The sequence below is a fragment of the Alexandromys fortis genome, unplaced genomic scaffold, assembly GCF_014885135.2.
Source record: "Alexandromys fortis isolate MF-2015 unplaced genomic scaffold, M_Fortis_MF-2015_v1.1 scaffold_6, whole genome shotgun sequence".
Lineage (NCBI taxonomy): Eukaryota > Metazoa > Chordata > Mammalia > Rodentia > Cricetidae > Alexandromys > Alexandromys fortis.
Window position 1 is genome coordinate 10,674,800 of NW_026067902.1, and position 22,643 is coordinate 10,697,442.

The 22,643-nt window shown below is 41.2% G+C and overlaps 1 protein-coding gene across 2 annotated transcripts in view; it reads left to right on the forward strand.

Moving 5' to 3' along the window:
* The window catches only part of Anapc1 (anaphase promoting complex subunit 1), a 77,093-nt gene extending 56,808 nt beyond the window's left edge, over positions 1-20,285 (forward strand). For both annotated transcript variants that reach the window (XM_050133285.1, XM_050133277.1), the window contains exons 36-48: positions 353-443; positions 553-606; positions 1,878-2,071; positions 3,396-3,482; positions 5,976-6,093; positions 7,261-7,338; positions 7,653-7,720; positions 8,614-8,752; positions 10,026-10,112; positions 11,346-11,441; positions 12,946-13,141; positions 14,773-14,907; positions 17,242-20,285. In XM_050133285.1, coding sequence (XP_049989242.1) covers positions 353-443; positions 553-606; positions 1,878-2,071; positions 3,396-3,482; positions 5,976-6,093; positions 7,261-7,338; positions 7,653-7,720; positions 8,614-8,752; positions 10,026-10,112; positions 11,346-11,441; positions 12,946-13,141; positions 14,773-14,907; positions 17,242-17,357 — 1,459 coding nt within the window. In that variant the 3' untranslated portion in view covers positions 17,358-20,285. The remainder of the gene's footprint in view (positions 1-352; positions 444-552; positions 607-1,877; positions 2,072-3,395; positions 3,483-5,975; positions 6,094-7,260; positions 7,339-7,652; positions 7,721-8,613; positions 8,753-10,025; positions 10,113-11,345; positions 11,442-12,945; positions 13,142-14,772; positions 14,908-17,241) is intronic.
* Positions 20,286-22,643: the final 2,358 nt, after the last annotated feature.

The following is a 22,643-nucleotide window of genomic DNA, read 5'->3' on the forward strand; positions in this document are numbered from 1 at the left end:
GGATCTCTGTGAGTTCGAGACCAGCCTGGTCTACAAGAGCTAGTTCCAGGACAGGCTCCAAAACCACAGAGAAACCCTGTCTCGAAAAAAAAAAAAAAAAAAAAAAAGTTGTTCTTCTTTATAGTATATGAAAGAATGTCATGTAAGAGGCATGCTATATCAGTAAAGGTCACATGATCTGCAAAACTCTACAGAAATCTGCCGATAGGTTAGGGCCTTCTTCAGCATTCTCAGAAAGCTGAAAATTGGTTTGGAGAAGATGAATATTTATTATTTTTATTCCAAGAGGATACGTGATAATGGGTTTTTAAAGGACAGCAGCAACATTATGTTTTCTGTAATCTGTTTTCAGGCAAGCACACGTCTACATAATTGCAGGAGCCTGCTTGTCTCTGGGTTTTCGATTTGCTGGCTCAGAAAACTTATCAGCATTTAACTGTTTGGTGAGGAATATCTTGGCTCGTGCTGCTGTGCTATGAGCTCTCCTTCTGTTTTACTATTAAAGCCTTAAGATTCCACTTTTAACTTTCAATTTTTCTTTTCTTCTTCCAGCATAAATTTGCAAAAGATTTTATGAATTATTTATCTGCACCCAATGCTTCTGTAGTAAGTCATTTTTTCTTCTTTCCCCTATTTGGGAATAAAGTAAACAAAGAAAATTTCATAAGCCCGAAACTCATGGGTTGTCAAATACCTTTGCTATTTGAATTATAAAGGAGATTTGAAGCACTATCATCTTTATGTTTTGGTTTTAAGATACTAAATTAGGTGAGAATATGGTTACCCTTGAGACTCTGAATAGCTTGGGAGGATGAATGTGTTTCTATTTCTTATGACAAGAGAATAAATAAGAGAGATATAATATTTGTGGATTTTCACACTTCATATTCTTTTATGTTACTGAATACTAAAAGTTTCCTTCATGAAAAAAAAAAAAAACCCAGAAAGTCTAGGGAAGCAAGACTGAACTCTGTGCAAGCCCACAGGCGGCCTGCCTCTTTCTAAATGGTGATGGAGGAGAACAGATGGAGAGGGAGTAGATGGGAAAGGGGAGTGGAGGGGAAGCTGGTTGGTATGTAAAATAAATGAAAAAAATATTATTTAAATTAAAAATTAAAAAAAAATCTAGGGAGGATACAGTTGTTCTCAAGACATTGCCCCCCCCCCCAAAGAGACTGCAAGATTTTCCTGGTTAACAACACAGACCCACGCAGTTGTTTTTATAATGCGAAAAAATTAGAAATATCAGAAATTCCTGAAGTATTTAAGTCATGGCATTTCCATATGTTCTTACATATTGGATGTAGCAGAACCATTGCTGTATAGTTTTTTTGTGTATAAAAATTGCTTGTAAGTCACTAAGAGAGTTAGCATATGTGGTGGTGTCTGCTTTTCATCTGTAAATGTATGTATGTATGTATGGGGAAGACTTGTTTTTAAAGATTTGTTTATTATGTATACAGCATGTTTGCCTGCAGGCCAAAAGAGGGCAACAGATCTCATTACAGGTGGTTGTGAGCTACCATGTGGTTCCTGGGAATTGAACTCAGAACCTCTGGAAGAGCAGCTAGTGCTCTTAACCACTGAGCCATCTCTCCAGCCCATTTTTTTTTTTTAAATTTATTTATTTAGGGAAGATTTTCTGAGAGAATGTTGTCTTTAGGGATAATGTCAGTTCTCAGTGGGTGGTGCATTGTTAATTTATGATGCTATATTTTTAAACTCTTTACATTGAATTTGTATTTCATAATCAGAATATTCATTTTTATAAATTTAGTTTTAAAGTTACAAACATTTGTAATCTTCCAATGTCAGATATTTTGGTAATTAAGAAACTCAATTACAGTTAATGCAGAGTCATGTTTTTGTGTCACCAGACAGGGCCCTACAACCTCGAAACCTGTCTGAGTGTTGTCCTGCTGGCTCTTGCCATGGTAATGGCTGGCTCTGGGAACCTGAAGGTGTTGCAGCTCTGTCGCTATCTGCATATGAAGACGGGTGGAGAGATGAACTATGGTTTCCACTTGGCCCATCACATGGCCCTGGGTCTTCTCTTTTTGGGAGGAGGAAGGTAATGAATTTGTTTTGTTTTGTTTTTCCTTAATAAAAAGAGTTGATGAGAGAGATCTATAAAAGTGATTTTTGTTTCTTTTAAAAGTACATTTTTCTGTTGTTGGCCTTTTTCATATAAATGTTGGAATTTGTCATTTTTCATAGTAAGTAACCTGATAAAACATTAATTAGAACTGCATTGACTCTGCATCAGTTGCAGAGGGTTGACGTCTCTTGCCATCTTCTCTTTTATCTGTAGCTTTACTTACTTAATCTGATGTCTGTGACCTTGGCCAACTGCTCTAATTTCTGAGTTATATAGGCTTATTTTCACCTCTCTTAGAAGTATAAAAAATTAAAATTTGGAAGTTAGAGAAAATGAGGAAGATGTGCATTTTCTTTTTATGTTTTGTGACAGTTGCTTCTTTCTAGTAATTTAGGATTATGAATGTTTAAAGCTGGAGCTATAGCTCAGTCATAAAGTACTTGCCTATCTTGTACAGGACCTAACCTCTGAATTGTTGCAATAGCAATAAAAATTAAAGAGCCAACAAGAATGGGTAAAGGGATGTTAACTATCAAAATTCTTTTTATTTTATGATTTTTGAAATTTCTTTGTTCCAAATAAGTCCTATCTTAGTATGGCTACTTAGTATGGCTTTTCTTTCAGATTGGATCACTTTTCTTCATCTCTGTTTCTGTCTTTTTTTTTATATTTTATTTTTAATTATGGTTTATGTGTGTCTACGGAAGGTTTATACACTTGAGTTCAGGTTCTTGTGTCAGTTCCCCTGGAGCTTGAGTTACAGGCAGTTGTGATTTGCCTAACATGGGTGCTGAGGGCCAAGCTTGGGTCCTTTGGAAGAGCAGCTCACACTCTTAACTGCTGAGAAATCTCTCCAGCCCCTGGCATTGCCTTTTAGTGATTGTTTTATTTTTAAATTGTTATGTTTTCTGTAAGATTTATACTTATAACAGCCTGTACTGTTATGTTTAATCTCCAAGTTTCTAGTGTTAATATCTGAATATTCATCTTTGAATTTTGATTTATCAAAATGATAAAGTACTTCATTATCCTTACTCTGTTGTTTAGGATAAACCTTGCTTCTTAATCCCTGGGTTGCATTGTGACATTTGTAAAATGTTACTTTTTTTTTTTTTGAATAGTAGTCATTCTGGAAATGATCCAGGGATTGACTGTAAAGAGATGTATCAACACCAAGGATATACTTTGTTTACCAAGTATACTTTGTTACAGAACCCCACTGTGCTGGCTCAAGAATGCCTGGAAGATATAAGCATGGAAATTAATAATGTCTGTCCCCACTGAATTTGCTCTGCAGGTACTCTTTGAGCACATCTAACTCGTCCATTGCTGCTCTTCTCTGTGCCCTTTACCCACATTTCCCAGCCCACAGCACTGACAACCGGTGAGTCCTGTGCATTGCTTAACATTGTTTCCTGAGTTATCTGAGGGTAGTTAGTCTGTTTTGCTTTCATGGGCAATTGCTTTGTTTTTGAACTTACCTTCCTGGCTAAATCTATTAAACATCTCTTTCAAAGTATTAGACTAGAAGAAAATTCTGGACATCTGATACCTGATTATTCCTACATCTTTGAAACTTGTGAACCCAAATGTAGGCCAGATTGAGTTATCTTTAGGTACAAATTTACCATACAAACTTCAGTAGCCAAGGGAAGTTGGCTAATATATATTTGTTTGTGTGTATATATATATATATATTTGGCTAATATATATTTGTTGTAAGGAGGCTGCTTGTTGGTTCCCGGCTGCTCAGCCCTGAAATAACCACACAGAAACTATATTATTTAAAACACTGCTTGGCCCATTAGCTCTAGCTTCTTATTGGCTAACACTTATATCTTAATTTAACTCATTTCTAGTAATCTGCATATTGCCACATGGCTGTGGCTTACCATAGGGTAAAGTTCTGGCATCTGTCTCTGTTGGGGCTACATGGCTTCTCCCTCTCCACCTTTCTTCTTCCAGCATTCAGTTTAGTTTTCCCCACCCACCACTGTTCTGCCCTGCTCTGCTATAGGCTCAAAGCAATTTCTTTATTAACCAATGGTATTCACAACATACAGAGGGGAATCCCACATCATATATTTATATATACTATGTTTTCTGTTAAGATTATTTAATTCCAAGAAAAAAAACTTAATTTGATTTAGTGGCAATGTGAATTCCTTCTTTAATATGATAGCTGAGAAGTTTTGTGTAAATGGCATCAAAAAGACAAAAATCAAGACCTATAAAAAAATAAAACAATTTAGAAGTGACAGGAAGCAGTAGCCCCAGGAGTCTTATGAAGCAAGCAGTGCAGAGCTTTAGAGAGCATGTAAAGCACAAGAATGTCTAGCGCGTCCTTCTCCAGGAAAGTGTTCAGGTAAAGGGACCTCTTTTGTGCATTGGGAAATAAAGTAGCTCTTTGTGTAATAGCCCTGGCTGTCCTGGAAGTAGCTCTTGTAGACCAGGCTGGCCTCTAACTCACAGAGATCAACTTGTTTCTGCCTCCCAGTGATGGGATTAAAGGCGTGCGCCACCACGGCCCAACATTTTGTTTCTGTTTTTAAGTTACTAGTTTTGTGTGTGTCCTGTGTCCTGTGTATGTGGAGGCCAAAGATTGACCTTGGGTATTATCTTCATCTGTCACTCTCCATTTTACTTTTTGAGATAGGGTTCCTACTGACTATAGAGCTTGACTGGCTGGCCACCAAGTCCCAGAATCCCAGGATCCACTTGTCTTCACTTTCCCAGCACTGAGGAGTCACAGGTGTATGCCTCTGCACCAGGATGTTAGTTTTGGGGAACTAACACAAGCCTTCATATTTAAGCCATGTGCACTTTACCACCCCACTGAGTCATCTCTTCAACCTCGTTTTATCTTTTTTTAAAAATTGTAATCTCATTTCATTACTCTTTAATAATGGTATCCAAAAATTAGGCATTTGTGTTTTGATTCTAAAATGTAATTTGTAAAGTTATAAAAAGTTTTTTTAAAGATTTTATTTATTTATTATGTATACAACAGTCTGCCTCTGTGTATGCCTGCAGGCCATAGGGCGCCAGATCTCATTACAGATGGTTGTGAGCCATTGTGTGGTTGCTGGGAATTAAACTCAGGTCCTCTGGAAGAACAGTCAGTGTTCTTAACCACTGAGCCATCTCTCCAGCCCTAAAGTTAAAATTTTTAATGTGAAAATTCAAAAACAGATATACACACACATTGCCACTCTCACCCTTCAGTGTTTTACTGTGTATGTTAGTGAGTTGTGTGATTGTTTGTATGCAAGGATGTATACAAGAGAGCTTTGCCCTCTGAGAATTGACTGGTGTCCTTCCTTCCCTACCAACCCTGAAGAAAAAAACTACAGCATGTCCCTGAGATAGGTGACAGGATGATTGTGTAGAGAAGCCAGGAATGGTTGAATGGAACTGTTGTTTTAAGTCAGTTGTTCAGGCTCCATTAATAAATATTTTCTTGTTAAGACATTCCTTGTTAAACTTTTTTTCACCTGTGAACTCAGACCAAGAATTCTTGGACTAAAGATTATATAAGTAGTTTCTTAGACTTTCTTTATGTGCTTTGGGGCCTGCAAGATGGCTCAGTAGATAAAGGTGCTTGCCACCAAGCCTGATGACCTGAGTTTAATTCCCTGTACCCACATGGTGAAAGGAGAGACTAACTCTTTTAGTTGTCCTCTGATCTCTGCATACAGGTATCAGATGGGCATACACACAAGTGTAATAAAAAAAAATTAAACTAGAATTTCTCTGTACTTTTAATTCAGTTTTCCATCTTCATTTCAGATTCTTGATAGGAAGGTATTTGTCACCCCAGCATCTTTTAGTCTGTCAGCAACAGTGATTGTCACTTCTCTATGTTTTCTGTGCTCAGGTATCATCTCCAGGCCCTCCGGCACCTCTATGTGTTAGGTGCAGAACCAAGGCTTCTGGTACCTGTGGATGTGGATACAAACACACCCTGCTATGCCCTTATAGAAGTTACTTACAAGGTAACTGTCCCTGTCATCTCTGTAGGCCAGGTTATTTTAAAACATTTTAGCAAAAGGTGATGATAGTAAGTTGAACAGTCACAAAAAACAAAGCTTCCCAAGTTGCTGTTCACTGCCAGGCCATGTAGGCTCACTCTCATGTTTGGGTGTAGTTTTTGGCATCATCAGCTGTTCTTTTGTCCTTACAGCTGATCACTGGGAAATATTACTCTTAACTTTATGTGGCTAATTAAATTGTTCTGCAGAGTCATTTGGGTAAGAATGATTCTTAGTTTGGTTTTGCTGAACATTTGAAATCCCTAAATTGTGTATTTCAGTGATCTTTCATTGGCATGCACACACAGATTACAAACCATGTAGTAGGTACCAAATTATTAAATACTTCTTTTTGTCAAAATGTGAAATGTCAAAGTGAGGTGATGATGTCATATTCCGGAAGGAAATGAATAGCCGGGCATGGATGCAGTGATAGCAGTGTGATAACTGGAGGGGTGTGTGGCATGCTGGAGTGTTCTTAGCAATTGGCACAGTGGAAACTAGGCTGAGAAACGGCGCTTGTTCTCAAGCACAGCCCTTTCAGGTTTGCTGCCCAGTGAAAGTGTTGATGGTGATGAATGCTTCATAATAGAATTTAGGCTTGAGTCTTTTAAGGTGTGAGTATTAAGACTGTAGCTATAGATCAGCCCTAGAATGCTTGCTTGGCATGCACCAGGCCATCATGGACTTAGTGTAGCACTGCCAAGCAAAAAAACTATCAGAGGGTGTTGTGTTTCTTTTGCTGTGAAGACACAATGACCACTGTAATTCTTATAAAGGGAAACTTTTAATTGGGGTGGCTTGCAGTTCCAGAGGATTAGTCTGTTATCATGGCAGGACATGACAGCAGATACGGTACTGCTGAGAGTTCTTGATCTGCAGGCAACAGGAAGTGAACTGTTTGTCACACTGAATATAGCTCGAGCAAAGGAGACTTTCAAAGCCCACCCTCACGATGACATACTTTCTCCAAGGCGCACCTCCTAATAGTGCCATTCCCTTTGGGGGCTATTTTCTTTCAAGCTACTACAGAGAGGTTGTGTTGTTTCCTAATAAAGTGCAGACCATGAGCAAGGGGAAGGCACAGAGTGACCATTTGGCCAATGCTGGTTGTGTTTTATCTTTGTAAAGGGCACTCAGTGGTATGAACAGACCAAAGAAGAACTGATGGCTCCAACCCTTCTTCCAGAACTTCATCTGTTAAAGCAGGTGAGTTGGCGTGACTTAGGTGGTCTGTCTAGGGGTAAATTAAAACAATTGCATAGCAGTAAAGGTGTCCCCCTTCTCTCTATTTAAGAAAGCAGCAATAGCAGGAGGAATTTTTATGAAGGATAGAGGAGGTCTTATCTTAGTGGTCTTTACTAATAGTCTGTGTCTCTTCAGAACATGGTTCACATCCTTTTTGTAAGCAATTGGATCTTGTTAACCTAAAAGCGGCTCATTGCAGCCAAGTCACTATTTCCTTTAAGAAACATGTTCGGTTTGCCAGCTTTGAATGACTATGTTTACATTTATTCTTGCAGATGAAAGTTAAAGGGCCAAGATACTGGGAACTGCTCATAGATTTAAGCAAGGGGGAACAGCACTTGAAGTAAGTATACTGAATTCTCACTTTTGTCTTTCTGGCAGTGCATAGAAGTCTTCAGGGAGGTGAAAGTCTAGATTAGGGTCTGAGAATTGTTTGTCATTCTTTGATCTCATCCAAGACAGCATACAGGGTATATTGAACAGTGTGTTCTATATCTTTGAAGCAAGATTTGTTTTAGAATGTAAAAGTGTTAATTCGAGAGTCAAACTATAATGTTCATATATGTTCATTGAAAAACTAGAACATGTTATTTTACTTACTTTAGACAGTCACGGGGTTTCTGTGGGTACAGTACGATTTGGTTTAAAGGGGACTTTTTATAACTACTGATGCTCGTCAGATGTCTTCTCTTGCTCCCTTTAGCTATTGTCTTGTTACAACTAACAAAAGGAAAATAAACTATACGCAAGTAATTATTTTAGCATTTTAAAATGTTATACCTTGAAAAGTGTGTAATTTGTTTAAATTCATAAAAGTTTTTAAAAGCACGTAAAAGTTTCATAGTTTAGTCCCAATTGTGTTGTCTTATTCTGCAGTAGCTAATTTCTATTTGTTTGGTCTTAGATTACTTAGTATTTTCTTTCTACTGAAGTTACTACATCTTTAGTATTTGCTGTGTCTCAGGCATATTGCAAGGGACACAGGAACCGCAATTTTAGCTAAGATCCCAAGAAGCTCAGTTTTGAGCAGGTAAAATCCCATGAGTCCCAGTCCCACAGAGCAGTGGAGCTGCAGCCTCACTTACATGCACTCATTCATTTTGTACATAGTGAATAATCCTGCCAGAGAATGGAGAATATGTCCTCCCCTTTGAAGGTGGACTGGAAAAAGCTAGCTTCAGCAGAGAACTACCATTAATACCGCCTGTAAAGTCATCTTTTTCTCTCTCCGCCCAGGTCCATTCTTTCTAAGGATGGAGTTTTGTATGTAAAGCTCAGGGCAGGCCAGCTGTCCTACAAAGAAGATCCAATGGGGTGGCAGAGTTTGTTAGCGCAGACTGTTTCTAACAGGAACTCGGATGCCCGGACTTTCAAGGTAATGTTGCGTTTCATTTAGTGTCTTCTTTTATTGCTGTAGATTGTAAAACCTAATCGACCATGATTCCCACTGCTTTATGTGACACCTATAATGAAATAGAGACATCCTTCTAATATTCTATGTAAGACTTGTATTTAGTGCCACATATAATAAACTTCCACACTACAAGCAATGTTTGGTTTAATTATTTCACTTGCTAGTCCCTCAAGTAGAGAAAGAAATTTGCTAGTTAACACTTGTTATTCCTCCTCCCCGCCCGCACCCCCTTCTTCCTTTCTTTTGGAAGTGTTTCAGTATGTTGACCAGGTTGGCACCACCTCTCCCTGGCTCCCCTTTGCTCTTTATCTCTAGAGGCTGAATCGTGGCTTTATACATGCTAGATTAAATGTTTTGCCATGAACTATAACCCCAGCCTTGACCTCACATTGTGATTCCCTTGCCCCAGTCTCCTGAGTGCTGGGATTTAGGCATACACCACCATGCTCGGCTCTATTCCACTGGGTAGGGGAGTCCACTTTTCAGCCATCATTTGTTTCTTTAATCTTGATGAAAATGAAACGATACAGCATGAATCTTGATTTTTAATTTATTTCATAGTATTCATTACCAGTACAGTAGTATTTAAAATAGTTAAAAGTATGAGTTAAAATTCAATACTGTGGAGGGGTCAGTATATATTTTGTGTTCTAGAATTCTTTTCCATCATTAGAAATGTGTTCTGTAATCTAGCATTAAACTTGGGAATTAATTTAATCTTAGTTTTTAAGCATTTCATGGGCAGATGTACTTGGGGCTCATATAGCAAGGATGTGTCAAGTTCAGCAGCTCAGGACTAGGCACAGAACAGCTCTCCCTGTCCCTGAGTTAGGAGGTAGCGTATTACTATAGTTCAGCTTATTCCTGATCTGAGAGCAGTCAGTTGACATTTAGCCTTTCTTATAGTAGCCAAACTACTCAGCTGTCCCATATATGCAGAGCTGGTTGTTGTTCGGTCTCTGTGAGCCTTTAGGTGCTTGTACTTTTAAGCAGACTTTAGTTAGACATGGAGGGAGGGAGGAAAGCCTTTTGTGGGTAGTTTATAAGAAAGAAGACATGTTTATTATTGGTGTCTTGGTAGATCAGCACTTCATATTAGCTTATGCAAAAGCTTCTTCAAGCAGCTTCCTAACAGAGGAAGCTTTTTGTCCTGTGGAGCATTGTATGAAAAGAGTGAGCAGAAAGGGGAGTAGCAGTTGGTTATCTCCCTTAAATGTTTGCTTTTCTTTTTTAGCCAGAAACAGTTTCATCATTCACTTCCGATCCAGCGCTTCTGTCATTTGCTGAATATTTCTGCAAACCAACTGTGAGCATGGGTCAAGTAAGTATTATATGGTTTGCTGGGCCTCAGGGCAAGACTTTTATTAGTTCATCAATAGACAACCAAAACCACCTGTGATATTCATATCTGCCTTTGAGATTGATGATATCCTTCACGCTGTTACATGTTACAATTAAATTTAATATCTTTCTATCCAAATAGGAGAAAAAGGTTACAATTTCTACGGTATTAGCTTTGATGGGTGATGTTTCTTGTGTCCATTCTTGAAAGAATTTGTTCTCAGTGTTTTAGCACCATTCTTGGTTTTGTAAATTTTTAGTGGTTTTGTCTCCTTTGTATATTAACCCTTCTTTCTGTTTTTCACATAGCTATTCTCTTCAGAATTTCAAAGGTGTCTAGTGACCTTTGTTCAACAAATTGTTTAGATATGGAAGAGTGTGTAGGGAACAGTGGGGTGATTCTGGTTGAAGCCTGTTGTCTGAAATTGTATGTGGTCTCGGGAAGAATGTCCAGCCTCCCTAAGATGTGGCTTCTTCCAGAAAGATGTTTAGATGCTGCCTTACAACATCACTGAGTGCTGAGCAAAGGAGCTGCATCCTCACTGCACAGTGCTTTCCCCTCACCTCACAGTTTTTTTTATATTTGTTTAAATAACTTATTTTCATTTTCATTTATTTTACATACCAACCAGTTTCCCCTCTCTCCTCACCTCCCATGCTCTCCCCTTTCCCATCTCCCCTCCCCCCAAGTACACAGGTATATCCATCATTTGGATTTGTAGATGAGGAGACTGCTTACTTGAGCCATCACACACCCAAGTTCACACAGCTAGTAAGGACTAGGGTATGCCTTCGAGGCCAGGGAGACAGCTCTGATAAAGCCTGTGCCTTCCTTTGCCACTACCACTCCTTCCTCTCTCCAGCCCCCACTGCTGGATTTGATTCTGAGACCTTGTTACACTTACCTGTATGCTGTTTATCCTTGCTTCTTTGTTGGTCCACGCTCCTATATGTATCCCACTACTCCCGGCCGACTGAAGGCTTGTCTCTGCTGTGTTCTCACAGCATTTTTTTAAACCCTAGATTGATCATGATCAGATCACGTGCTGTTTTCTCGCCTTCCTTTTCTGGGTTTTGACTTTTTATAGAGAGTAACTGGTTTTCACTGTTTACCTCGGAGCTGCAGAATAGGCATTGTAACTGCTCCACAGTTGTTTCTTGAGTTGATTTTGGAACATGCTTTGGTGTGCTAAAAAGTGCTTTTTCCCCATAGAAACAGGAGATTCTGGATCTCTTTTCTTCAGTACTCTACGAGTGTGTTACTCAGGAAACCCCAGAGATGTTGCCTGCCTACATAGCAATGGATCAGGTATGGTTCCAAAGTTGTTTGTGTTCTGATGTGATTGATCCTGTATTTCAAATGACCTACTTAACAGTGTGGGAAGTTCCTATGTATTCAGTTTTTAGTTTCTTGCTTGCTTTTCGCCATCTTAGCAGGGAACCATTTCCAGTTGACAGCTCTATGCTGTCGCACAGAGGCTGGGCTAGTGCTAGCAGGAGTGCTCTCTGCAAGACTGCCTTTCTCTTAGGAGTCCCATGTCCCTTTCTGTCTCCTTCTGCTGTGGGGAGGAAGAGACCATTTCCTCTTTTGCTCTAGTGTTCCTGTGCCATCTGTTGCCTCCTTTCTGGAAAACTTCTTCATAGGAAGGCCACAAATGAGCAGTAGGTGAGCCATATGTGCCCCAGTGATTGCTTGAATATGAAATCCCACCTCCTTGGCCAAGGCTGCAGGAAGTTTGAGAACCAGGAATTGGTGATTTAGGGAGACGGTTTGTAAGTGCCTAATAGGGGCATGTAGAACATAATGCCTGGGAGCTTTCCTGAAGCATCGGCCTCCCATCAGAGTTGTTGTTGATACAGCATTCTCACATCTCATAGTTTTTCAGACCCAGATTTGCAATTAAGCCAAGCCAATAGTTTTCTAACCTGGCTAAAATGTATCTGGGGAATCTTAAAATACAGATCTTCAAATCCTGTTCTATACCTACTTAGTTGAATTAGAGTGGGAGAGGGTGGTGCAACATCCAGAACCTATAGTTTTAAAAATCCTCAATAAATATGAAGAGTTTATAGATTAGGAGTTGGGACTCTGTTTCATGCCAAAGAAATAGTCTTTGATAGTTAAAATGATCTGCTGGGTAGCTGAGTAGAAAAGCATTTAGGCAGGAGATAATTCCTCAGGCATGAAAGTTGTCATATGTAGAGTAGTGTTGCACAGGCCCAGAAGGCTGCTACAGTGTGGCCCCATCTCTTGTCAGTTGCAGAGAGTGACTGCTGCTGTGCTGGCTCTTTGCTTGCTGCCTCTCTTGGCGTAGTAGCTAAGCTGTGTTCTTGATTGCTGGTTCCCTTCCTTTTTAAAGCTCCGGGAACTCTCGCCCTCCCCCACCTAGAGCAGTCTCCATGGATGAATGTCTCCTCTCTTGGTAGCCTTGGTACCTTTATAGGTAATTCTTAAGATCCATAGTTAGCCCTCTGCCTCACTGGGATTCCTGTCTGATCCTGTTGACATTGTACTTGACCTCTTCCCCAGAGAGTTATACACCAGTGGATCTTCTTTAGTAGAACTGCTGAATGACCTTGACCTTTGTTCCTTTTACTTGGAAGTTGCCTTCTGTTGAAGAAAGTGGAGCCACACCAGGGAAGGCTCCTTATTTTGGTCAACTGCATTTTAACACCCCATGGTTCACCATAGCCTTTTGCTGATCTTGTCAGCATTATTTTAAGCAAACCCTAGAATGCAACACTGAAAATAACATGATTACAACATCCTACCATTTCATTAAACAAACTGTTCTTTCTGTTTCCTCACACAGGCTATAAGAAGTCTTAAAAAGAGAGACATGTCAGATACATCTGATCTTTGGCAAATAAAGTTGATTTTAGAGTTTTTCAGTTCCCGAAGCCACCAGGAGAGGCAGCAGGACCCTAAGCGAGGTCTCTTTATGAACTCTGAGTTCCTGCCTGTGGTGAAGTGCACTATTGATGCCACCCTGGATGAGTGGCTGCAAGGTATGGTGACACAGTGCCCTTGTGCTTTTAGGGTACACTCAACTGAGGCTTCTCTGTTCTAACAGTTCCCATTGTCAAACAAGGTAATCCTGAGCATAATCTATGGTTTGATGAGTTAAATCCTGGTTAAGTCTTTTAAAAATACATTTACCTGCTTTAGGAATGGGCTTATGGAATGAGTCAATGAGATCTTGTGGCCGTGGCTCAGCCAGGAGAAGTGCTAACTTCAGAAGGAAGGAAACTGTAAAGTTACTCATAACTCTGAGAAGTGATGTGACTGTGGGAATGCAGTTCATCTATTACTTGTGCATAAAGCTGACTGACTGCAGCCAGTTCCTGGATTTTCATATCCCTTTCTTTTCATTCAGCTCTTCCTAGCAAATAGCTGACAGTGACCTGCTTTGTGTACATACAAACCCTAGTCCTAGTAGTAACTGTGCTTTGTCCTGCTGGGAAATAGCTTCTGACAAACAGACTGTAAAGCAGCTTGTGGCGAGTGAATGAAGAAAGCAGCTGTGTGAACACTGCCCTTCCATTTACCAGATGCTTCTGTGTAGCTTTGAAATGTTTCTGATAGGCATTAGACTCACCATTTTTTTTTTTTTTTGGTGAAAATGCTATAGAATAGGTGTCAGTGTTTTCTTTCCATTAAATTTGGTATTTCAACACATGTAGAGAGCCTTTGTTATTAGGAAGTATACCATTAAGGCTTATCAAATTCTCGGAGGAGTGTTAAGTGACAGCCCATTCCTAGCATAGTACCTGTTGCCCTTTAGGGTACTTTGTGAATTCAGTTTTCCAAGCATCTTTAGGTCTCTTATTTGTTTTCTCAAATTTTCTTTTTGGTTCAAATGTCTGCCTTATGCCTGTAGCAGAAGACTGAACTGAATTTGGTTTAAATAATGAAGTTAGCAGTAAGCCAGTATTACTAGAAACACACAGATAAGACAGGTTTAAGAGGTTCCTTAATTGCTGGGGCTTCAACTTTTACCCCTAAAGTTCCATTTGCTACCCACTCTGTGGTCACTTTATCTCCTCATATTGTACAGCCAGCAATTACAACTTTCCAGTTTTTCATGATGCTCAGATAGAGAAAGGAGTTGCTTTTAGGAACCTTGGCATGAAGATAGGGTCATTCCTGTCCCAGAAGCAAATGTGTCATTGACCATCTCATCCCCTTCCTCAATCCACCCCTCCTTGTTGCAGAGAATGTCTTCACTGAATGGCTGCATCTTGGTTACAGACATGTTTTTGTACCTGTGCTCCAGACCTACCACTCTAGAAACTCGCTGTGTCAGACTGTGTTTCAAAAGTTCTCTGATAGGCATTGGAATTTGATCATTTCCAACCAAGAGTAAATAGAATCTCTCCTGGCCTTAAGTCATTCTCCTTGAATATTATACTGGAGGAAAAGAAGTGACTTTGACAGTGGGTGTTTGTTACCATGTAATCTCGTGTATTTGTGTATATTGTCTCACCTCCTCAGCCACTCTCGCCTCTGTACTGTGCAGCACTGCCTGGTTTGTGCCAGGGGCTGAGTCTGCACTTGTGAAAGAGTAATAAAAATAATCCTTCCCATTTTTCTCATCTCTGTTCTTGGTCCATTTAACTCCTCTTGTGTCCTCTCACAGCGGGAGGTGATGCGGCTGTACATGCCTACCTCAGTGGGCAGCCTGTTGACAAATCTCAGCTAAACATGCTGGCCTGCTTCCTGGTCTACCACTCTATGCCAGCACCACGACACTTGCCGCCTCTGGGACTGGAAGGTAATTCCACCTTGACCCTCTTCAGTACATGCTCCCGTCAGTTCTAGTTAGGGAGACACTCCTGTGAGTTACCTTCTCCAGTGCAGCACTCATCTGTAGTCTTGTGTGTGTTTGTTGAGAATGCTTTCTGAAAATAGAACAACGAATCATATACTTTTATTTCTAAAAAAAAAAAAAAGTGTTTTTCAGAGTAGGACTATAAACTAAATGTGTATATTATTCTGTTATAATGAATGAAATCTGTATATGTATTTAAGTTATATGGATTGAATTCAGGGTCTTGGGCATGGCTGTCAAACACTCAACCTGAGCTATATTTACCGAAGTTACTTCATTTTTCTTAGAACTTTTTAAGGTTTCCTAGTTTTTAAAAGTTGTGTGTAATCACAGTTTCTATTACCCTAAAACTTTAAAGCTACAGGTACTTAATTTTCTAGATCTTTACAATTTTACATTAAGAAGTATAAAAAGTTGAGTGAAGTGAGTTGGAATATGGAAACAGGCTCTGAGTTTGTCTGATCTATTCATGTCATGCTTAAATTGATATTTTGAGGATGAAAAATATTTTTGAGAAGGGGAAGGTTGTTTGGATAGTGTTTAATCACTTTTAGCTTAATGCCAGTACTCATTTATGGAATTTAGGAAGCCTCAGACACTATAAACAGACTTCTAATTATGGCCATGAGGAATTGCTTGTATTTTGTGGCCTCTTCTATGGAAACAAACACAGAAAGACAAATACATAAAGTAATGGCTTGGTGTTATCCTTGATGACTAGATTGTTTGAGAGGTTCTCAGCTGTGTTGGGGAAAGGGAACTTTAAGGACCTTGAGTTATGTGAAGGAGGTGAGGATACAGAGAAGCCTAGGGAGCTAGGGTTTGCAAGTTGGGCAACAGAGAGGAGAGAGTTGGGGAGGGGCAGAGGGCGGGACTTCAGAGAGGAGGGGGGTGCCAGAGGGTGGGGTTTCAGAAGAGTCACTGGCCTAGAAGTTGCAGGTAAAGGAATTTCCTGGAGGGAAGAGCTAGCCAATGGACAAGACAATTTACCAGACTGGTGGTGCCCGTCCCACAGCTAATTCTTAATAGAATTTGGGAGGGTGTAGCTTCAGTCATAGAAAATAAATTGCCTCTGAATTAAATAGAGATGTGGTCACACCTAATAGGTATCAAAGGATCAACACAAGTTGTGATCTGTGATCATAACTGATGTATGTTTTCTTGAAAGTTAACTGTATTCAGATTAAAACTTAGTATCTCAAGAACACAGAAGTACCCAACACTCAAGTTAGTGTAATTTAGTATGTGGTGTACAGTAAAAACAGTCTCCAGACTGGGCCTGCTGGCCCACACCTAAGCACTTGGATGGCAGGAAACTTGGAGGGGGGGCAGTTCAAGGTCATCCTTGGCTGTGGTGTGAGTTCAGGGCTGGCCTTGGCCAACAGGACCCTCTCTTAGGAAAATAGCAATAGTAATAGCAGCTACATTGACAGGCCCTCAAGCCGCCCCCCCCCCCAATGCAGCCCTAGGCTAGGAATTAGTTAGATTAGTGCTGCCTTAAACTGCCCTTGCATTCCTCTTTGGTGCTGGTATTTTCCACAAGTCAGATAGCTGTCTCTCCCTGGCTTCTGGCTGTACAAGATTCTTCCCTACCTTTTTTCCTTCCTGTTTTATTTTATTGCTCCCCACCCTGTTCTTATTCAGATAAGAAAGTAAACAGTACCAAATGGGGCAGGGAAGAATCCCAAGAAGCAGGGAAATTGAAAAGTGTATATAACTTGCACTGTTGGGATTATGGGAGCGTGATGATGAAGCTTAAAGACTTCTTTGATGATGCCCCATACTTCCATTAGGTTGAGATCTTGGAAGTATAACAGAATAATCTGTGTAGCTTTCAAAACCCTGGATGCCCAGGCCTCACTCCCAGTTAGTCATGTGCGATCTGTGGGACCAAGAGTCACAGGCATTAGGTCAACTCTCAGTCTTCAGTCTGTGGTGGTTTTTTGTTGTTTGTTTGCCTCTTTTATTTTTGGTAGAAGATCTAACTCACAGATCAGAAATTGAGTATTAGAATCGGTTTTCAGAATCACTTATCGTAATTGAGGCTAATTAAATTTAATGTGCATAGAAAAGTTCCCACAGTGGTTGAATCTCTAAAGTACAGAATGGGTAAGTTTAAATTCACAGTATTTTAGGAAATTAAAAATTCAGGGATTGCCTCTGGGGGCTTTTGTCTCGAAGGAAGAACGCCTGGCTCACACATACGCTGTGCCCTTGGGAGGACTGTGTGGCTGAGGCTGTGCAGTGATGTAACCTCCTGCATCTCTGTCTCTTCAGGGAGTACGAACTTTGCTGAGCTCCTCTTCAGGTTTAGACAGCTGAAGATTCCAGTCCGAGCTTTGCTCAGACTGGCTCCCTTGCTGCTTGGAAACCCACAGCCGATGGTTATGTGACCACATCTGGTAGTCAGCCTCTGAAATGACCACAGCACAGAATCATAATGACAGCAAAGCGGCAGCAGCATTTCTCTTTGGTGAGCAGTGGAACTCGGAGGCGTGTGCCTCGCTGTGTTTAAGATCTGTCTTGGAAGTGCTCCAGAGACACTGTCGCTGTCCATGTCATTAGCCAATGTGTAAGAGCCCTTCAAATGCTCTTTTGTAAATAAAGATTTTTTTGGTTTATTTTCAAAACTATTGGTGATTGCTTTGGACTTCAGAACAGAGCGACAGGCTGATTTTTGAAGCCTTTGAACTTCAGTGGTTCAGGTGAAAGGTCTGTACTCAGAAGTGCCAGACTGAAAAACCACATCACGAAAGTGGACTTTCCACCGCTGTTGGAGAGTCCTGTGTTGTCTTCTGTGTCACAGTCGTCTTCTCTATGATACGACGGACAATGTGATCACTGCAAGCAGAGTTCTAGTGAAGAATTGCCTGCCCAGCATGGAGTGCGGGACTGTGCCCTGACCTCAGGATGACTGTGGGCTGCAGTTTCTTGGGCGGTAACAAGGTTAAAGGATACCTTAAGGGTAAGTTCTAATTTGATAGACCCGTAGACCCGATGGCCTACTCAGGAGAGGAGGAGGAGGAATGCTTTTCTTTCACTATTATGTGAGATTTGCACCACAACTGCTTAAAAGCCAGGAAGATTCCCTCATGGGGAACCACTCAGACAGCATCTTGGACTTCAGCATCTCGAAGTATAAGAAATAAATTTGTCATCCTTAAACCGTCGTGTCTGGTATTTGGTTTTAGCAGCCTGTGCAGGCTAGTGTATGATACCTGCCCAATATACCTAAAATATAAAATTGCCCCTATAAAGGAATGTTAAGAAAATGTTTTTAAATATAAAAGTCCATCAGAACTGAAGATTTGGGGAGTATTTTTGTGTTCTGGGTTTCAAGACAGCCCATGAAGCAAGATAGTCCTCTGAAGGCACCTAAGCTTCAGCCCCACGCGGCAGGAAGAAAGCTCCTTCCACTTCACTCCAGCCTGTGCTCATAGCTTGCTTTCAGAAGAGTGGAGCCATGAATAAGTAGGAACTGCAAAATTTCTACCTACTGATTCCCCATTTGTTAATGAAAAAGCAAATATCAGTGGCTCCATTGGGATTTGGTAATGTCCATCTGCCTGCATCAAGGTAATTTGTGGCTGACTTTGAGAACAAAATCTTAAAGATTGCTATGAATTGGTAGGTGATGAGCATTCAATTTCATCAAGATTGAACCCACTGTTCAGGCAATTGTTATTTTCACTCTCAGTTGTTAATAGTTGCTGTAGGAAGACTTGAGAGGCATCTGACTAGTTTTTGGACACATTAACTCATACAGGAGGGAAAATAGTCATGACGGTGTCGAGAAGAGTGAACAGTAAGCTTTAAAGAGAGGATTGGATACAGTGGAAACTGCATTGACGGGCCTGTGGTCAGCTGGATGGGCACAAAGAATAAATTCTAGTGCTCTCGAGTCAGCATGCTAGGATCATCAGATAATCGTTATCTTTACTAGTTTCCAAAACATCCCAAGGGAGGCAGTCTCACCATCCACAGCAGCCAGCCTCCCGGGAGCCATCGCAAGGGAAGAGCTAGAGAAACCTGGCAGTGAAGTGTATAGTCTCAAAGCAGCACTTGGGACTTCAAGTGGAGGCTGTTTAGCCAGAACTTGTTCTATTGCTTCACCTCCTGTGCACATGGAGACAAGGTGTAGCTGCTGTGAGTACAAGTATTGTCTGCTACAGACACACAACTGAACAAACAGTGCACTCAGATCCTTTCCCCAAAGGATACTGACATCTGCTCCTCCCTCGAGGTCTAACGAGGGAGTGGGAGCCAAGGCAAATTGAGGTCAGATGTCAGGCTTCTGCTCTGACATAGCCCTCACTCTCCATGCTGGGCTCTCCCCATCGCACTGTGCTCCAGCCCCACTCTGGTCTGCTGCTGCCAGCATGGATTCTAGTCCAAGAGACTCAGAAACAGCTGAAAGGACTTGGCATTGGCAGAGCTTATGAACATGTTGAAAACACGGGCAAGCATCTTTGGACTCACATGGGCCTTTGTGTCTCTTTTCTGAGTTGTACTCATTGACTTAGTCTATTACTACGGTCATATTATATAAAGCATCTTGTTTAAGCTTTTGTTTTTTAGCTTTGATAAACCTGAATACTGCAGTCTTTTTTCCGTTAGGATACTTTGGAAAGTACTTTTCAACTTTTTTCTTTTAAACATTCATATTAGAATTTTAAAACAGGAACTTCATAGTAAATTCAGTAAGATTTATAAAGTATCTGTCAGACCTTAATTCCTGTGCTTTTTATACTCAAGTGCTTAGCTGAACTGTTAGCCTTTTCTCTGTTGCTAATGGATGTCTCAAGTCTCTGCATTGTGAGATTGTGTGCTTTAAAAACTTAAGACATGTTGGATCTTGATGTCACAGTTGCCTCATGGGTGGAGGGTGGGTCCCTAAAGCAAGCACAAAGGTAGGAAAGCCAGTGTTGATGGTCTTTTCCTTCAGATTAAAACATCCCTCGAGGAAGAAGAGGTAGGGGAACTCAAGAGACTAAACAAGCATCACATGTCTTGGAAAGTTGAAGCTTAAGGTCATAAATAAAGTGCTCCCCCAAGGTTGTAGAAATAGAGCTCTATGTGTTTGTGGGGAGTAGGGGGTGGAGGATGGTAAAAAGACAGAAAGGGTCAGATTGACTGACCACCAGAGCTGCTTAGAGGAGGAGGCCTAGCTGCCTGGGAGAGGAGTCTCTGACTAGTCAAGCAGTCTGCAAGTTGTGAAGAGCTGTTGCCCATGTTGAGGTGGCTTTGGTGATACAGCTGCTTTTGAGTTGCCCCTGCTCTTGTAAGTGGTCCCAATAAACTCATTGATTTGCTAAACTGGACTTTGGCAATGTCATTTCTTTGGTCTGTCTTTGATTTCCTAACTGATTTATGAACGTGTGTCTGGGGGTGGGTGGGGGGAGTCTTCCCAGGAAAAGTGTCACACAAAGCTAGCTGTACCACTCACTCACCTTTCAGGAGGGTGTTTCTGTGCATATTCCACTTACCAAGCATGTTTGGGGTTTGGGTGAATGACTCAGTAATAGAGTGTAAACACATACTAGGCCCTGGGTTCTATCCCCCAGCCCCCCACACAGATACTTTCAGTATTACCTTTTCTACTGTCAGAAGTTAAACAGGAATGTTCTGAATAGATGACACAGATCTGAAGCAGAAGTGGCCTGCGAAGCTGCAGCCTTCCTGACCCTCCAGGCAACACGAGCAATCTCAAACCCACTTTCCACATCATGTATGCATTCATTCAGATCCCAAGGGTAGACCATGGGTGCTGTCTCCAGTATCATCTCACTCCAAACTCTGATCTGTTGTGCTAGTTCTTTAAAAGTCTTCTGTCCACCCAATTCATGGGCTGCGTGTAAGCTTGAAGACAAACCAAGTCAGACAGCCAACTTGATTCTTGAGTCGTGTTTACATTTTTAAACAATTACATGTGTGTGAAGGTGTACATGTGCCACAGAAACCCCATGGTGGGAGTAACTTGGTTTTTATTTTGAGATTTAAGTTTATGAATCCAAGTGCTTGTTTAAATATATGTCCATTCACCACATGCTTATAGTGTCCCCAGAAGCCAGAAGATGGCATCAGATCCCCTGGGACTGGATTTACAGACAGTTGTGAGCCTGGGTGTAAGTGCTGGGAATTGAACCCAGGTCCCCTGCAAGAACAGGTAGTGCTCATAATAGCTGAGCCATCTCTTCAGCTCCAAGAGGAGTGTGAGCATATGTCTTCACCTGTCTTGTTGAGGGATGTTCTCACTTGTTGCTGCCGTGTGGCATACTCTAGGAATCAAACTCACATCAAGCTTGCAAGATAGGAGCTTTTTAAAATCTACTGGCTCTACTGAAGCACCCTTAGTGCCTGGCTTCCCTTCTGGTTCCCAAGGCCTTAGATGCTCTGAACCTTGGCTTTCTTCCTCTGCCGTCCAGATGGCACTCTCATCTTGGGGATGCTAACTGCTTCCCCTTCCCCAATCGTTGTTTTTAGTACTTGGAATGATCTTTCTTCCTTCCTTCCTTCCTTCCTTCCTTCCTTCCTTCCTTCCTTCCTTCCTTCCTTCCTTCCTTCCTTCCTTTCTTTCTTTCTTTCTTTCTTTCTATTTTTTAACTTTGTTTTTTTATAGAGTTTTTTTTTAAATTACCAATCCAAATTCCCACTTCCTCCCCTCCTCCTATTCTCTCCACACATCCTCCCACCCCACCCCCATCTAATCCTGCTTTGTGGAAGGTCTAAGGCCCTCACTACTACATCTAGACCGAGCAAGGTATACATCCAAAGAGAATAGGATCCCAAAAAGCAGTAGAGATAAATTGCAGTGCCACTGCCAGTGGCCCCTCAGTCTGCCACAGCCATACAACTGTCAGCCACATTCAGAGGGAATACTGTGGTCCTATGCTTGTTCTTTCCCAGTCCAGTTGGAGTTGGTGAGCTCCCATTAGCTCAGGTAAACTGTTTCAGTGGATAAACCCTTCATTGTCTTGACCTCTTTGCTCATATTTTCATTCCTTCCACTCTTCCAGTGCTCCGATGTGGGTCTCTGCCTCTGTTTCCATCTGTTGTTGGGTGGAGGTTCTATGGTGATATTTAAGATAATCACTGTCAAGACCAGTTCAGGCCCCTCTCTATTGTGTAGGGTCTTAACTGGGGTCATCCTTGTGTTTCTTGGGAATTTTTCTAGAGCCAGGTTTCTTGCTAATCCCATAGTGGCTCCCTCAATCAAGATATCTCTTTCCTTGCTCTCATATCTGTCCTTCATTTCGACTATCCGATTCCCTCAAGTTCTCCTCAACCCTCCCGTTCTCCCCTTCTCTTCCCCTTCTACCTTCCCTTCTCTCCCCCCCCCCCCCCCCCCCGGCAGGTGACCGCACAATCCCGCTGTAAACTGCTCAGCTGGCTCCTGCCAGTCCACCGCCAATTCGGCCTCTCATTCGAGTCGCTGTGCCTGACGGTGAACATTCTGGACCGTTTCCTCCTTACCACCCCAGTAGCTGCAGACTGCTTCCAGCTGCTCGGGGTCACCTNATCGATAAGACAAAAAGGCAGCCTACTGAATGGGAAAAGATCTTCACCAACCCCACATCAGAATAGGACTGATCTCCAAAATATATAAAGAACTCAAGAAATTAGACATTAAAATTCTAAATAACCCAATTAAAAAATGGGGTGCTGAACTAAACAGAATT